Source organism: Anomaloglossus baeobatrachus, chromosome 8 (genome assembly GCF_048569485.1).
Source record: "Anomaloglossus baeobatrachus isolate aAnoBae1 chromosome 8, aAnoBae1.hap1, whole genome shotgun sequence".
Taxonomy (NCBI): Eukaryota; Metazoa; Chordata; class Amphibia; order Anura; family Aromobatidae; genus Anomaloglossus; species Anomaloglossus baeobatrachus.
In genome coordinates, this window is record NC_134360.1 from 14,735,995 (window position 1) to 14,753,039 (window position 17,045).

The window sequence follows — 17,045 nt, forward strand, 5'->3', positions numbered from 1 at the left end:
TCTGAACAGGGTACTGATGGCTCTTCAGAAACCACCTTTCGAGCCAATGAAGGATATTTCTCTTTCACGCCTTTCACAGAAAGTGGTTTTCCTAGTAGCAGTCACATCACTTCGGAGAGTGTCTGAGCTAGCAGCGCTGTCATGCAAAGCCCCTTTCCTGGTGTTTCACCAGGACAAGGTGGTTCTGCGTCCGGTTCCGGAATTTCTACCTAAAGTGGTATCCCCCTTTCATCTCAATCAGGATATCTCCTTACCCTCTTTTTGTCCTCATCCAGTTCACCAGTGTGAAAAGGATCTGCACTTGTTAGATCTGGTGAGAGCACTCAGACTCTACATTTCTCGTACGGCGCCCCTGCGCCGTTCGGATGCACTCTTTGTCCTTGTCGCTGGCCAGCGTAAAGGGTCACAGGCTTCGAAATCAACCCTGGCTCGGTGGATCAAGGAACCAATTCTCGAAGCTTATCGATCTTCTGGGCTTCCGGTTCCCTCTGGGCTGAAAGCCCATTCTACCAGAGCCGTGGGTGCGTCCTGGGCTTTGCGGCACCAGGCTACGGCTCAGCAGGTGTGTCAGGCGGCTACCTGGTCGAGCCTGCACACTTTCACGAAACACTATCAGGTGCATACCTATGCTTCGGCGGATGCCAGCCTAGGTAGGCAAGTCCTTCAGGCGGCGGTTGCCCACCTGTAGGAAAGGGCCGTGGTACGGCTCTATTACGAGGTATTATTTTACCCACCCAGGGACTGCTTTTGGACGTCCCAATTGTCTGGGTCTCCCAATGGAGCGACAAAGAAGAAGGGAATTTTGTTTACTTACCGTAAATTCCTTTTCTTCTAGCTCCAATTGGGAGACCCAGCACCCGCCCCTGTTCCCTTCGGGCTGTTGTTCTTTGTGTACACATGTTGTTCATGTTGAATGGTTTCAGTTCTCCGAAATTCCTTCGGATTGAATTTACTTTAAACCAATTTATAACTTTTACTCCTTCTTGCTTTTGCACCAAAACTGAGGAGCCCGTGAGGCACGGGGGGTGTATAGGCAGAAGGGGAGGGGCTTTACACTTTTAAGTGTAATACTTTGTGTGGCCTCTGGAGGCAGAAGCTATACACCCAATTGTCTGGGTCTCCCAATTGGAGCTAGAAGAAAAGGAATTTACGGTAAGTAAACAAAATTCCCTTCTTTGTCGCTCCATTGGGAGACCCAGACAATTGGGTGTATAGCTTCTGCCTCAGGAGGCCACACAAAGTATTACACTTAAAAAAGTGTAACCCCTCCCCTCTGCCTATACACCCTCCCGTGGATCACGGGCTCCTCAGTTTTATGCTTTGTGTGGAAGGAGGCACACATCCACTCATGCATTCTCATATTAGTTATGTCGGTTGGAAGAAAAGTGGGCCCCCACGGGGCCCCCGGCATGTTCCCTTCTCACCCCACTACGTCGGCGGTGTTGTTAAGGTTGAGGTACAAAGGCCGGAGCCTCATGCCGTCTCCTTCACCATCCCTTAGCGGCTCTGGGAGAAGTGGGATCCTGAGCGGTCATCCATTTACTGGGACCGTGCTCCCTCCGCAGCCCCTGTGGGAATCTGCCGGACCGGAGTCTATTCAACCTCAGGGACCGGACCCTGCAACTCTAAGGTACTCTGTGTCCCCATTGGGGACTGTGCAGGGAGCGCACCTTCTTCCCGGACGCTGCGGCAGCTGCTGAATTGAGAAGGCTGGCGGACTTCCGCGCCGACCGTGCCTGCTTGTCGGGCGCGGTCTCAAATTTAGTCCCCGGCTTCATCGCGACCTAGTCGCAAAAATCCTGCCCCCGGGCCTGCCTGTCAGGGGTAAGGGCGGGACTGCCGACCTGACGTCGGATGTGAGGGCCGGACCATCCTGCATGTTTCCTCCCCCCTCACTGACCACTGTGGGGACCCCAGATTCCCGCACTTTCCTGGCGCCGCCCACGGCTCCACTCCTCCCCTGAGGGCTCCGGCAGCCATTTTTTGGCATTCTGCCGGTGGAGGATTCTCAGTGAAGATCTCTGCAGCTCCGGGGGACCTAAGGCAGGGAATCTGGAGGACACACACTCCGCTTTTTAGCGGTCGGTAAGCCACACCGGTCACCCGGTGCTGGTCCCCCTAGGGTGCCGGAATAGATACGTATTTATATATATATATTTCTGTTCGGTCGGGCTGTATACCCTTTTTTGCCCATATACCCTCAGTGATCATTCTCCTAGGAGACAACAGCATGTCGTCCACAAGGAGCAAAGCTGTTAAGGCACAGGGTTTTTTTGCGGCCTGTACCTCTTGTGGGGCTATATTACCTGCGGGTTCCACCTACCCTCACTGTGAGCAATGTTCGACCCCTGTTTCGCTTGCTCAGCCGGAGCCTCGGTCACTAGTGGGCCCCTCAGCTCAGGTAGACCCCCCTGCTCCCCCTGTCCAGGCGGCAGGGACAGAGTTCGCCTCCTTTGCTGAGAAACTCTCTGAGTCACTTTCACAATCCATGGCTCAGTCTATGGACAAATGGTCTGCCAAGCTGCTAGAAGCTTTGCAGTCCAGACCGGTCCTTGCACAGGCCCCGGCCCCTGTTGGTTCGTCGCCTCCAGGCCCCTCTCGGTCCGCGCTGCAGCGCGCTCCCAGGTTGGGCCCTAGGTCTCACGTGGAGGACTCCTGCCCGGACCACAGTCCTAGATAGGCTAAGCGGGCTCGCTGGGAATCTTCCCCGACTTCTTCACGCTGCTCGGGTTCCCAGCTTGAGGACTCTCTGGAGGACGAGGCGGACGTCGCAGCTCAGGGCTCTGACCCTGACGTCGCCCTTAACCTTGATACACCTGAAGGGGACGCCTTAGTGAATGATCTTATCTCGTCCATCAACCAGGTGTTGGATCTCTCTCCCCCGCCTCCTACTGTAGAGGAGTCGGCGTCTCAGCAAGAGAAACACCAGTTTAGGTTCCCCAAACGTACACGTAGTGCGTTTTTCGATCACTCTAACTTCAGAGATGCTGTCCAGAAGCCCAGAGCGGTTCCGGACAAGCGCTTTACTAAGCGCTTCACTGACACGCGTTACCCCTTCCCCTCCGAGGTCGTTAAGGGTTGGGCTCAGTGTCCCAAGGTGGATCCTCCAGTCTCAAGATTGGCGGCTAGATCCGTGGTGTCGGTTGCAGATGGCTCATTGCTAAAGGATGCCACTGACAGGCAGATAGAGCTTCTGGTGAAGTCCATCTATGAGGCCACGGGCGCGTCTTTTGCCCCAGCCTTTGCAGCCGTGTGGGCACTCCAAGCTATCTCAGCTTGTCTGGCTGAGATTAATGCTGTCACACGTAATTCTGCTCCGCAAGTTGCGTCTTTGACTTCTCAAGCGTCAGCTTTTTCTTCCTACGCCATGAACGCCGTCCTGGACTCTGCTAGCCGTACAGCGGTGGCATCCGCTAACTCTGTGGCAGTCCGCAGGGCCATGTGGCTGCGCGAATGGAAGGCAGACTCGGCCTCCAAGAGGTTCTTAACCGGTTTGCCGTTTTCTGGCGACCGCTTGTTTGGCGAACGATTGGATGAGATTATTAAGGAATCCAAGGGAAAGGACTCCTCCTTACCCCAATCCAAACCTAAGAGACCTCAGCAACGGAAAATACAATCGAGGTTTCGGTCCTTTCGTCCCTCCGCCAAGCCCCAATCCTCTTCGTCCAGCAGGCCGGAGAAAGGCCAGAGGAACTCCTATGCGTGGCGGTCCAAGTCACGCCCCCAAAAGGCCGCAGGAGGCACTGCCTCCAAGGCGGCCTCCTCATGACTCTCGGCATCCCCCAGCCGCATCCTCGGTCGGTGGCAGGCTCTCCCGCTTTGGCGACGCCTGGTGGCCACATGTTCAAGACCGATGGGTGAGAGACATTCTGTCTCACGGTTACAGGATAGAGTTCAGCTCTCGTCCTGCGGCTCGTTTTTTCAGAACCTCTCCGCCCCCCGCTCAGGCCGACGCACTTTTTCAGGCAGTGGACGCTCTGAAGACAGAAGGAGTTGTGATCCCCGTTCCCCTACAGGAACGTGGTCGCGGCTTTTACTCCAACTTGTTCATGGTGCCAAAAAAGGACGGATCATTCCGTCCCGTTCTGGACCTCAAACTACTCAACAGACATGTGAGAACCAGACGGTTTCGGATGGAATCTCTCCGCTCGGTCATCGCCTCGATGTCACAAGGAGACTTCCTAGCATCGATCGACATCAAGGATGCTTATCTCCACGTGCCGATCGCACCCGAGCATCAACGCTTCTTGCGTTTCGCCATCGGGGACGAACACCTTCAGTTCGTGGCATTGCCTTTCGGCCTGGCGACAGCCCCACGGGTGTTCACCAAGGTCATGGCATCTGTTGTGGCGGTCCTACACTCTCAGGGCCACTCGGTGATTCCCTACTTAGACGATCTCCTAGTCAGGGCCCCTTCTCGGGTGGCGTGTCAACACAGCCTTACCGTCGCTCTGGCGACTCTCCAGCAGTTCGGGTGGATCATCAACTTCCCGAAATCCAAGTTGACACCGACCCAATCACTGACTTACCTCGGGATGGAGTTTCATACACAGTCAGCGGTAGTCAAGCTACCGCGGGACAAACAGCTTTCTCTGCAGGCAGGGGTGCAATCTCTTCTTCGGGGTCAGTCACACCCCTTAAGGCGCCTCATGCACTTCCTGGGGAAGATGGTGGCAGCGATGGAGGCAGTGCCGTTCGCGCAATTCCATCTGCGGCCACTCCAATGGGACATTCTCCGCAAATGGGACAGGAGGTCGGCTTTCCTCGACAGGAAAGTCTCTCTTTCCCTTGCAACCAAGACGTCACTTCAGTGGTGGCTCCTTCCCAATTCTCTATCGCAGGGAAAATCCTTCCTACCCCCAACCTGGGCTGTGGTCACCACGGACGCGAGCCTGTCAGGGTGGGGAGCGGTTTTTCTCCACCACAGGGCTCAGGGAACCTGGACTCCGATAGAGTCTTCCCTTCAGATCAATGTTCTGGAGATAAGGGCAGTGTATCTAGCCCTATTGGCTTTCCATCGGTGGCTGGAGGGCAGGCAGATCCGTATCCAGTCAGACAACGCCACTGCCGTCGCATACATCAACCACCAAGGCGGCACGCGCAGTCGTCAAGCCTTCCAGGAAGTCCGGCAGATTCTGCAGTGGGTGGAAGCCACAGCCTCCACCATCTCCGCAGTTCACATCCCGGGCGTAGAAAACTGGGAAGCAGATTTTCTCAGTCGTCAGGGCATGGATGCGGGGGAATGGTCTCTTCACCCAGACGTGTTTCGAGAGATCTGTCGCCGCTGGGGAACGCCGGACGTCGATCTCATGGCGTCACGGCACAACAACAAAGTCCCGGCATTCATGGCTCGGTCTCAGGATCATAGAGCTCTGGCGGCGGACGCGTTAGTTCAGGATTGGTCACAGTTTCGACTGCCATATGTGTTTCCCCCTCTGGCAATGTTGCCCAGGGTACTACGCAAGATCAGATCCGACTGCCGTCGCGCCATTCTCGTCGCTCCAGACTGGCCGAGGCGGTCGTGGTACCCGGATCTGTGGCATCTCACGGTGGGACAACCGTGGGCGCTTCCAGACCGCCCAGACTTGCTGTCACAAGGCCCGTTTTTCCATCTGAATTCTGTGGCCCTCAACCTGACTGTGTGGCCATTGAGTCCTGGCTCCTAGCGTCTTCAGGGTTATCTCAGGATGTCATTGCCACCATGAGACAGGCCAGGAAACCAACGTCCGCCAAGATCTATTACAGGTCTTGGCAAATCTTCTTATCCTGGTGCTCTGATAACGGTTTTCCTCCATGGCCGTTTGCCTTACCCACTTTTCTTTCATTCCTTCAATCCAGAATGGACAAGGGTTTGTCACTCGGCTCTCTCAAGGGCCAAGTATCGGCGCTCTCCGTATTTTTTCAAAAGCGCCTAGCCAGGCTTCCGCAGGTCCGCACGTTCCTGCAGGGAGTTTGCCACATAGTCCCACCTTACAAGCGTCCGCTGGAACCCTGGGATCTTAACAGGGTGCTAACGGCTCTTCAGAAACCACCTTTCGAGCCGCAGCGGGATGTCTCTTTATCACGTCTTTCGCAGAAGGTGGCCTTTCTAGTGGCAGTTACATCACTCCGGAGAGTGTCTGAGCTTGCAGCGCTGTCATGCAAAGCCCCCTTCCTGGTGTTTCACCAGGATAAGGTGGTTCTGCGTCCGGTCTCTGATTTTCTCCCTAAAGTGGTATCTCCTTTTCATCTCAATCAAGATATCTCCTTGCCTTCATTTTGCCCTAATCCAATTCACCAATGTGAAAAGGATTTGCACTCTTTGGATCTAGTGAGAGCACTCCGGCTCTACGTGTCTCGCACGGCGCCTCTGCGTCGTTCAGATGCGCTCTTTGTCCTTGTCGCTGGCCAGCGTAAGGGTTCGCAGGCTTCCAAGTCAACCTTGGCTCGGTGGATCAAGGAACCAATTCTCGAAGCCTACCGTTCTTCTGGGCTTCCGCTTCCTTCAGGGCTGAAAGCCCATTCTACCAGAGCCGTGGGTGCGTCCTGGGCATTGCGGCACCGGGTTACGGCTCAGCAGGTGTGTCAGGCGGCTACCTGGTCGAGTCTGCACACTTTCACGAAACACTATCAAGTGCATACCTATGCTTCGGCAGACGCCAGTCTAGGTAGGTGAGTCCTTCAGGCGGCGGCTGCCCACCTGTAAGAGGGGGCCGTTTTTTCGGCTCTTTTTATTGAGGTATTCTTTTACCCACCTAGGGACTGCTCTTGGACGTCCCAATTGTCTGGGTCTCCCAATGGAGCGACAAAGAAGAAGGGAATTTTGTTTACTTACCGTAAATTCCTTTTCTTCTAGCTCCTATTGGGAGACCCAGCACCCGCCCCTGTGCCCTTCGGGCTGGTTGTTCTTTTGTGTACACATGTTGTTCATGTTGATTTGTTCTTTTGGTTCATGGTCTTCAGTTCTCCGAACATCCTTCGGATTGAATTTACCATAGACCAATTTATAAGTTTTCTCCTTCCTGCTTTTGCACCAAAACTGAGGAGCCCGTGATGCACGGGAGGGTGTATAGGCAGAGGGGAGGGGTTACACTTTTTAAAGTGTAATACTTTGTGTGGCCTCCGGAGGCAGAAGCTATACACCCAATTGTCTGGGTCTCCCAATAGGAGCTAGAAGAAAAGGAATTTACGGTAAGTAAACAAAATTCCCTTCGTTTCAGCTCCCATTAGGGGCTTTGTTGGTTGCTTTTGTCCACCGCCCCAAATGGTGATATTCAGACGTGTCCCCAACTAAGCCATTGATTGACTTTAGTTAGTAGTATTCTACGCTATTGTGCCTGACTTAAAAGACTGCGCCCCCCCCCCCCCTGCGCCCAAAAAGGCAAAAGGAATCTAAAGTTGCATGGTCTAGACCTTGTTTGCTAATTGATTTCCATCGCTCCGTCACTTGGACGTTTATGAGTCTTATTATTAAAGGGAACCTGTCACCAGAATTTTTGCTATTAAACTAAAAGAATCCCCTTCTGCAGCTCCTGGGCTATATTCTAGAAAGGTTCCTCTTGCTACCGGCCCCCCTTTCAGACCTAAATAAACACTTTATAAAATCTTACCTCTTAGTATGCTAATGTTGTTTTCTGGCCACGGGGGCGGGCTGTATTTCGTCTGTTATCCCCCCTCCTGCCGTTGTTTGCCGTCCCCCATTGTTCATTTACATACATGAGGGCGCCGCCCCCATGTAACGCAGTGCTCCTGAGTTCTCGCGCATGCCCAGTGGCACTATCGCGGGACTGAGCATTGGGCAAATTGCGAGCGCCGGTGAGGTTATTGCGCAGGCGTGAGATTATGGGCAGCGCGCGAATGTTATCACCAGCGTCATCAAAGTACCCGCCCATAATCTCGTGCCCGCGGTAATAGGTAACGTGGATGAAATGGCCAGCGCTTGTGCATAATGGTGCTGTCAGAGGGAGAAGCGCGGGCACAAGATTATGGGCGGGTACTTGGATGACGCTGCTGATGACAATCACAGCGCCAAAGCTGCAGAAGGGGATTCTTTTAATTTAATTGCGAAAATTCTGCTGACCGGTTCCCTTTAAGGGCTTCAGATGGAAACTCAGGACAAAGTCAGGAACAAAAAAAAAAACTAAATCAGCCCTGCAGCTTAATTCTCAAAAACCTTTCATAGCAATATGCCTCTACTTTATAAGAGGGAGATAACGCTTTCAAGGGAACCAATCAGCTGATTTATGCTGCCAAAATCCCAGCCAGAATGAAGTGGAGCCCGGCTGCAGAATTGCAGACTTTATCTGAAACATTGCAGCATTTGTTAGGAACATTGTATTAGACGGTTCAGGCCACAGTCTGAGAGAAGACCGGTCCCACACTGCCCCCTGCTGTCTTCTTTCGGCACCGCTGCAGGTGGGGACAGGTTATTTGCTGTGGATAAGACCGGTCAATCAACTCTAGCAGTGCTGTAAAAAGCCGGCAATGCATCTGCTATATGTTTTTTCTTCAGCGCTCTATTGGGAGACCCAGACGATTGGGGTATAGCTACTGCCCTCCGGAGGCCACACAAAGCACTACACTAAAAAGTGCAAGGCCCCCCCCCTTCTGGCTATACCCCCCCCGTGACATCACGGGTTCTCCAGTTTTAGCTTTGTGTGCGAAGGAGGTCAGACATCCACGCATAGCTCCACAGATTTTAGTCAGCAGTAGCTGCTGACTATGTCGGATGGAAGAAAAGAGGGCCCATATAGGGCCCCCAGCATGCTCCCTTCTCACCCGTGGATGGTGTTGTAAGGTTGAGGTACTTATTGCTAGTACAGAGGCCGGAGCCCACATGCTGTTTTCCTTCCCCATCCCCATGAGGGGCTCTGGGTGAAGTGGGATCTTACCGGTCTCCAGGCACAGAGACCGAGCTCCATCCACAGACCCAAAAGAACCTGCTGGATATGGAGCTGAGTATCGTCAGGGACAGGGCCCTGCTACATCAAGGTACTCTGTGTCCCCGGGCAAGCGCGCACACACACACCAGCATTGCTGGGAGTGTTAGTGCGCCGGGGACAACAGCGCGGAGCGCTGGTGCTATTATTCACTGCAGCTTTGCTGAGTGAATTTATGTATTGAAAACGGCCGCGCCGGCCGCTGCTGATTGTTTTTTACATTGTGGCGCGGCTGGGACTTGTGGTGCGCCGGGGGACTTCGGCGTCGGCCGTGCACATAGGACGGCCGCGCTTATTACTCGAGTCCCCGGCTTTGCGGCCTAGCTTTCGTTTCGTTCCCGCCCCAGCCCTGCCAGTCAGAGGAGGGGCGGGACGCTGTACAGAAGCTCAGCGCAGGGAGCTGGAGTCTGCTTTGCATTCTCCAGCCCCCTTCACTGGACACAGTGAGACGCCGGGTTCCCGCTCTTGGCTGGGGCTCGCCCACGGCCCGCCCCTCTGCACAGGACGGGGAAGAGAAGCCGGCAGCCATTATGGTTTCCACTCTGGGAGAACGGAACCAGTCACAGGTTTTTGGGCGACCTCGCACCCGCTCTTGTGCGGGCGGTAAGCAACTGACACCACTAATGCTGAAGTGGGCTTTTGGGCTGTGTGCTGATATGCTATGCACTGTACTGTACTGTCGCTATTCTGGGCAACAGCAGCAAATAAGCAATGCTGCTGAGGCACAAGCTTTCAATGCTTCGTCGTTTGCATGTGCTGCAGTGTTTACTGTCAGATTGGGCAACAGCAGCAGTAGAGCAATTTGTGCTAAGGCACAAGCTTTCAATGCTGCTTCGCTTGCATGTGCTGCACGGTTTATTGTTATGCTATACATTCACTGTATGTCGCTATTCTTGGCTAATGCGCCCAGATAAACAGACAAAAGCAGCAGTAGAGCAATGGTGCTACGGCACAAGTTTTCAATGCTGCTTGACTTGCATTGGCTGCAGTGTTTACTGTCATGCTTGTATGCTATACATTCACTGTATGTCGCTATCCTTGGCTAATGTTCCTGGATAAATAGACAACAGCAGCAGAAAGGCTAGGGTGCTAACGCGCAAGCTTTCAATGCTGCTTGGATTGCATGGGCTGCAGTGTTTACTGTCAGGCTTGTATGCTATACATTCACTGTATGTCGCTATCCTTGTCTCATGCTCCTAGATAAATAGACAACAGCAGCAGAAGAGCAAATGTGCCAAGCCACAAGTTTTCAATGCTGCGTGTACTACATGTGCTGAAGTGTTTATTTGTACTTCATGCTTGTATGACTATTCACTGTACGGTCGCTATCCTCGGCTAGGCTCTTAGATAGCTAGACAACAACAGCAGAAAAAGACAAGTTGCCAATGCACGGGCTTTCTATGCTGCTTGTACTGCATGTCATACGGTTTCAGGACCCCCAGTGCGTGCAATTGCTCAACCGGGGTCTCTGCTATATGTGGCCAAAAGAACCACCTGTGATCTCTGTCCAGAGACAGGGACGAAGTTGCAGTTTTTCCGCTGATATATTGTCTGTGACTATGACTGACATCTTACAGACTTTGCACCCCAAGCAGACCGTGGGCAATATGGTTGCAATGACCCTGGCCGCCCTGATTTGGAGCATCTCAAGGCGCCAGAGTGATTCCAGGCATCCCAGAGAGCAGGCATCCGACACGGTCGACAGTCCCAGATGGCCTAAGCGGGCTCGCTGGCATTAGCCCTCGACTCCATCACTGGTCAAGGTCCCAGCTGGAGTACTCTCTGTACGTTGAGGCAGACGTAGCTGTTCAGGACTGATCCTGAGACCGCTCTCAATCCGGATACACCGGATGGTGACGCTATAGTGAATAATCTTATTGCGTCCATCAACGAAAGGTTGGGTATTTCTCCCTCAACTCCTCCAGTGGAGGGGTCAGCTTCACAGCAAGAGAAAGCTCTATTTCAGTATCTCAAGCGTATATTGAGTACTTGTTTAGCACTCTGACTCCAGAGAAGCAGTCCAGAAACGACACGCTTATCACGATAAGCGTTTCTCCGACCGTATTAATGAGACACGTGTCGCTCCCCCCTGACGTGGTCAAGCGCTAGACCCAGTATCCAAATGTAGATCCCCCAATCTCCATGCTTGCAGCTAGATCTATAGTTGTAGTGGTGGATAGGACTTCACTTCAAAATGCCATTGACAGGCAGATTGGCCTCTGGTTGCAATCTGTCTATGAAGCTATCGGCAGGTCGGTTGCTCCGGCAGTCGCAGCCGTGAAGGCACTCCAAGCTATTTCAGCTAGTATTGCGCAGAGGGTCGCTGTCACAGGTACTCTCGGTCCCAGCAGCGTCTTTAACTCGCAATGTCGGCATGGCGAATCATGCTGTTATTGCTGTCCGAGACTCTACGAGCCGGACGTCAGTGGCACCCGCCAACTCCGTGTTTTTACGCAGAGGCTAGTAGTTGAGAGATTGGAACAGAGGCTGCTTCCAACGAAGTGCTTAACCAGGTTGCCTTTATCTAGTGATAGTCTGTTGGTAAGGGTTGAATGAAATCATTCAACTATCCAAGACGACTCAAAAAGCCCAGAAGGGCATAGATTCCTAGCGGGCTCAATCACGCCCGGGGAAGGCAGCCGGAGGACCCGCTACCAAAGTGTTTTTCCTCATAATTTTCAGCCCTCTCACTCCGCAACCGCGGGGGGGCAGACTCCCCCGCTTTAGCGGCATTTACCTACCGCAGGTCAAGGGCCTGTGAGTGAGAGTCAGTTTGTTTTCAAACTACCGCACCGACCGAGCCGAGGCTCTTCTGCAGGCGGAAAGAGCGGTAATCCCTGTTCCTCTTCAGGAACCAGATACGCATTTTGCTCCGACCTGGTCGTGGTGCCAAAATAGGACGGCTCCTTCCGTCCCGTTCTGGCATTTATACTGCTTAACAAGCACGTGAAAACCAGGCGGTTCCGGATGGCGTCACTCCGCTCCGTCATTGCCTCTCTGTCTCAAGGAGTTTTACTAACATCAATAGACATCAGGATGCTTATCTACACGTGCCGATTGCTCCGAGGCACCGGCGTTGGCTACGATTCGTTATTAAAGACGAGAATATTTCGTTTCGTAGCCATACCCTTTGGCTGGCGACAGCCCCACGGGTGTTCACCAAGTTCGTGGCAGCAGAGGGAGCAGTCCCGCGCTCTCACGGTCACTCTGTGATCCTTTACTTGGGCAATCTACTGGTCAAGGCACTCTCCTTTAGAAGCATGCCAACACAACCTGAACATGGCGCTGGACCCTTCCCAGAGTTTCGGGTGGGTCTTCAACTTTTCAAGGTTGAACCCAATCGCTGGCATCTCCTGGAGAGTTTTCACACTCTCTCAGCGATAGTGAAGCTTCCGCTGGACAAACAGCGTTCACTACAGACGAGGGGACAGTCTCTCCTTCAAGGAGGCGCCTCATCCAGAGGCGAGCTTTTTTCACGCAGTTTCATCTGCGTCCGCCTCAATAGCACATTCTTCGCTTATGGGAGGGAAGTCGATGTCCCTACACAGGAACGTGTCACTTTTCCAGACGGTCAAAGACCGTCTTCAGAGGAGTCCACTCTTCAACTCAGTGGGCTGGAGCTCTGGGCAGTGTATCTTGCACTGCAAGCCTTCCTGCAGTGGCTGGAATGCAAATAGATCCGAATTCAGTCGGACTATCCACAGCGGTGGCATACACCAACCACCAAGGCGGACTACGCAGTCGACAAGCCTCCCAAGAGGTCCGGCGGATTCTGCTATGGGTAGAAGACAGAGCATACACCATATCAGCTGTTCATATCCCGGGCGTACAACACTAGGAAGCAGACTTCCTCAGTCGCCAGGGCGTGGACGCAGGGGAATGGGCTCTGCACCCGTTTGTTTTCAAGAAATCTGTAGCCGCAGGATGAAGACGGACGTCGACGTCATGGCTTCTCGGCAACAACAAGGTCCCGATTTTCATGACGCGGTCTTACGATCAAAGAGCTCTGGCGACAGGCGCCTTGGCTCAGGATTGGTCACAGTTACAGCTACCGATTGCTGCCACACCATCCTCGTCGCCCCAAACTGGCCGGGGAGGTCGTGGTACTGAGATCTGTGGCACCTCACCGTCGGTCGACCGTGAGCACGACGTCATTGCCACCATGAGACGGGCTAGCCAGCCGCGGTCTGCCAAGATCTACCACAACTCGTGGAAGATATTCTTATCTTAGTGTTCTGCTCAGGGAGTGTCTCCCTGGCCATCGGCATTGCCTACTTTGCCTTCCCTCCTGCAATCTGGTTGGGAAAGAGGTTGGTCGCTCGGCTCCCTTTAAGGGCAAGTCTCGGCACTATCCGTGTTCTTTTCAGAAGCGTCTAGCACGTCTTCCTAAGGTGCGCACGTTACTACAGGGGGTTTGTCATATTGTGCCCCCGTACAAGCGGCCGTTAGATCCATGGGATCTGAACAGGGTACTAGTTGCTCTCCAGAAGCCGCCTTTCGAGCCTCTGAGGGAAGTTTCCCTTTCGCGCCTGCCACAGAAAGTGGCCTTTCTGGTTGCGATCACGTCGCTTCGGCGAGTGTCTGAGCTGGCGGCTCTGTCATTCAAGGCTCCCTTCCTAGTATTCCACCAGGACAAGGTGGTGCTGCGCCCTATTCAGGAGTTTCTCCCTAAGGTTGTATCCGCGTTTCTTCTTAATCAGGATATATCCTTACCTTCCTTTTGTTCTCATCCGGTTCTCCGGTATGAAAAGGATTTACAGTTGTTAGTTCTGGGGAGAGCACTCAGAATCTACATTTCCCGCACGGCGCCCATGCGCCGCTCTGATGCATTTTTTGTCCTTGTCGCTGGTACGCGCAAGGGGTTGCAGGTTTCTAAATCCACCCTGGCTCGATGGATCAAAGAACCAATTCTTGAAGACTACCGTTCTGCGGGGCTTCCGGTTCCTTCAGGGCTGAAGGCCCATTCTACCAGAGCCGTAGGTGCGTCCTGGGCATTACGACACCAGGCTACGGCTCAACAGGTGTGCCAGGCAGCTACCTGGTCGAGCCTGCACATTTTTTCACCAAACATTATCAGGTGCATACCTATGCTTCGGCGGACGCCAGCCTAGGTAGAAGAGCCCTGCAGGCGGCAGTGACACCCCCGTAGGGGAGGGCTGTCTTGCAGCTCTAACATGAGGTATTTCTTTACCCACCCAGGGACAGCTTTTGGACGTCCCAATCGTCTGGGTCTCCCAATAGAGCGCTGAAGAAGAAGGGAATTTTGTTACTTACCGTAAATTCCTTTTCTTCTAGCTCTTATTGGGAGACCCAGCACCCGCCCTGTTGTCCTTCGGGATTTTTTTGTTGTTTGCGGGTACACATGTTGTTCATGTTGAACGGTTTTTCAGTTCTCCGATGTTACTCGGAGTTAATTTGTTTAAACCAGTTATTGGCTTTCCCCCTTCTTGCTTTGGCACTAAAACTGGAGAACCCGTGATGTCACGGGGGGGGTATAGCCAGAAGGGGGGGGGCCTTGCACTTTTTAGTGTAGTGCTTTGTGTGGCCTCCGGAGGGCAGTAGCTATACCCCAATCGTCTGGGTCTCCCAATAAGAGCTAGAAGAAAAGGAATTTACGGTAAGTAACAAAATTCCCTTCTTTTCTGAAACGGTGGAACGTTCCAGAGACAATGGTCCGATTCGTGCTACCTACTGTTCCGGCATCATGAATCCTCAGACAGGCTAGCGTTAAATTCTGCAATCCCTTAGATGAGTCACTCAAGTTAATGTGTGTTTATTTTGTTTTTCTTTTTAGCAAGAAGACAGAGTGCAAACAGTCGAATCAAGTTTTAAGAGGTAAGCCGATAAGTTTTACTCGTTGCATCAATCCGCACAAGTGTCTTTTCTAAGACGCATCCGACATTGGACATACAGTACAGGTACACCCTGTTTTGCAGTTCCCATCAATGCACTTGCCGGTATGTCCTGACGATCGTGCCGGGTCTGCGCTATAGCCTCCGGGAGCTTGACTTAAGAGCTAGACGAGCTCCATAGATCACAGCCTGGGCCGGTGCACTGCCCCTAGCTGGTTAACCCCTAAATGCCACATTTAGGAGGCTGGGAGAGGGAGTGCACTCTCTCTCCACCTGATCTGGATTTCCAAAACATGATCACGGGGTCCCGATCGTTGCCATGGCAACAGGACTTTTTTTGGATTTGCTGGCTACAGTGGTCTGTTAGACTATGCTCATTGCTACAGTGGTCTTTTAGACTATGCTCATTTAAATAGTGAGGTAGGTAAACATTTCTTTCTGAGATTCTCCATTTTCAGATCCGATTTTTTTCGATTGTTACCTTAATGGTGAAGTTACTTTATTGTAACCAATGGGTTTTTGTCACAGACCAGACTCTCCACCGGTCCCTGCTGTGAAGAACAGATTACACCAGGCTCAGAAGAGATCCACAGTTACCCCCATTCCCTCAGTTCACAATGGAAACCCTGTGTCCCTCCAGCGACAGGTCACCCCGGACCTTGAGAAATTGGAATCTGACCGACCTCCATCTTCACAGTTTGTTCCATATGTTCGGACAAAAGAGATTTACTATCTCGATCCTGATGCTCCCATGTCCAGGCCGTCCACACACGAGCCCCAGCACAATCCACCAGGTAAGAACCAAATGCAACCTGTGGGCGCCTCTGTTTTAGATAACATTTGTCTGAGTACGTCTAGCCATTTACATATTACATTATTTAGATGGATCAGTAGAGGAAGAGACGGCCCCATACAAAAATAATAATCCCTCTAAACTGTTTTGGCTATAAAAGATCTGTGACAACCCATATAGATACAGCTGGGAGCATCTAGGCCCGACGCCTGCGCTCCCTGGGAGGGATGTCGGCTGCTGTGCATTATATGGCGGAGGAATGACTCTGGATCAGAGTTTCTAGTGTGGGCAGTTGACGCCAGTTGCAACGTACAGCTGACGCCATGCCCGAATCATGTGCGAACATCCATTATCTACATCCAGCTGTAAACCTTCCTCTACTGCCAATGACCTAAGGGTGTAGCTGATCACCACGCTGGGATGACTTCTCTACAACTGGATTTTAAAGTCTTGTTTTCTATAGATATGTAAAGGTCTGCCACCGAGCTGTAGACACCAAATAGTACCACATGTGTAATAGACTGTTTAAAATACAGAAATGCTGTGAATGTCATCCGAGGGGGTGATGGTTTGGAGCTCCCTCTGGTGGTCAGGACTGGGGGTGAAGCTGACTGTGCCTCAACAGGTGTGGGAGTTAATTGGGAGTTTGGGAAGCCCAATTGCAGATCAGCCTGGGTTATATAGTAGAGCAGTGTCTGCTGGCTGGGGCCGGTGATAGATGTTGTTCCTCTGTCTCTGCATTGTCTTGGAGTTGTCCTTCCATTTATCCTGTGTCTGTCCCATACCAGATAAGTTGCAAGTTATTTGCTTTATTGCCTGATCCACAACTAAGGGTGTTTTTTTTTTCTTTTTTTCATTTTGCTTAAAGTCTGTTTTCTTGCAGGAGAGGAATTATCTTTGTTTTAATGAGCAGGTCACACTACAAGAAAAGGGAGATTCTCCCTGTTATATTTGATTATTTGCACTTTTGTATTTTTTTTGGTATTTTGTTTCTCCCATTATTTACAAGACTACCTGATATAGTGGGGAAGAGTCTGTGTGGTCTAAGTATTTTTCCACAGGGTTTTGCACTGACCTGTCATGTTCTAGCTAAGAAGTCGGGCCTCGCCTTTGTTAATCTATATTGCCTATCTGTGTATTGTGTTTTATTACATCAAGATTGGCTTTATATTTTGGGGGCTTGCTATTCCTTTGGGGACTACTCTGAGGCAAGATAGGTTTCCTCATTTCTATCTGTGAGGTGTAGTCAGTTTCTCCGGCTGTGACGAGGCGTCTAGGTGTGTTTAGGAACGCTGCACGGTTACTTCTAGTGTGGTCTGACAGATGAGGGACTGCGGTCAGCTCAGGTTCCAACTACTCTTGTGTTTTTTTTCTGCTGATGGGATTTTTGTGATCATCCACGGTGACCAGATCATAACACAGAAACCACAGAAAAGTAATAGCAAAATTATACACAGCTTTTAATGTGGAGGAAGGATGCAA

General features: G+C 52.1%; 1 protein-coding gene across 1 annotated transcript in view; it reads left to right on the forward strand.

Annotated features, from left to right (window-relative positions):
* CCDC66 (coiled-coil domain containing 66) overlaps nt 1-17,045 on the forward strand; it is a 168,238-nt gene that overhangs the window by 142,544 nt on the left and 8,649 nt on the right. The window contains exons 16-17 of the mRNA XM_075321316.1: nt 14,713-14,753; nt 15,299-15,564. Of these exons, the coding sequence (XP_075177431.1) occupies nt 14,713-14,753; nt 15,299-15,564 (307 nt within the window). The remainder of the gene's footprint in view (nt 1-14,712; nt 14,754-15,298; nt 15,565-17,045) is intronic.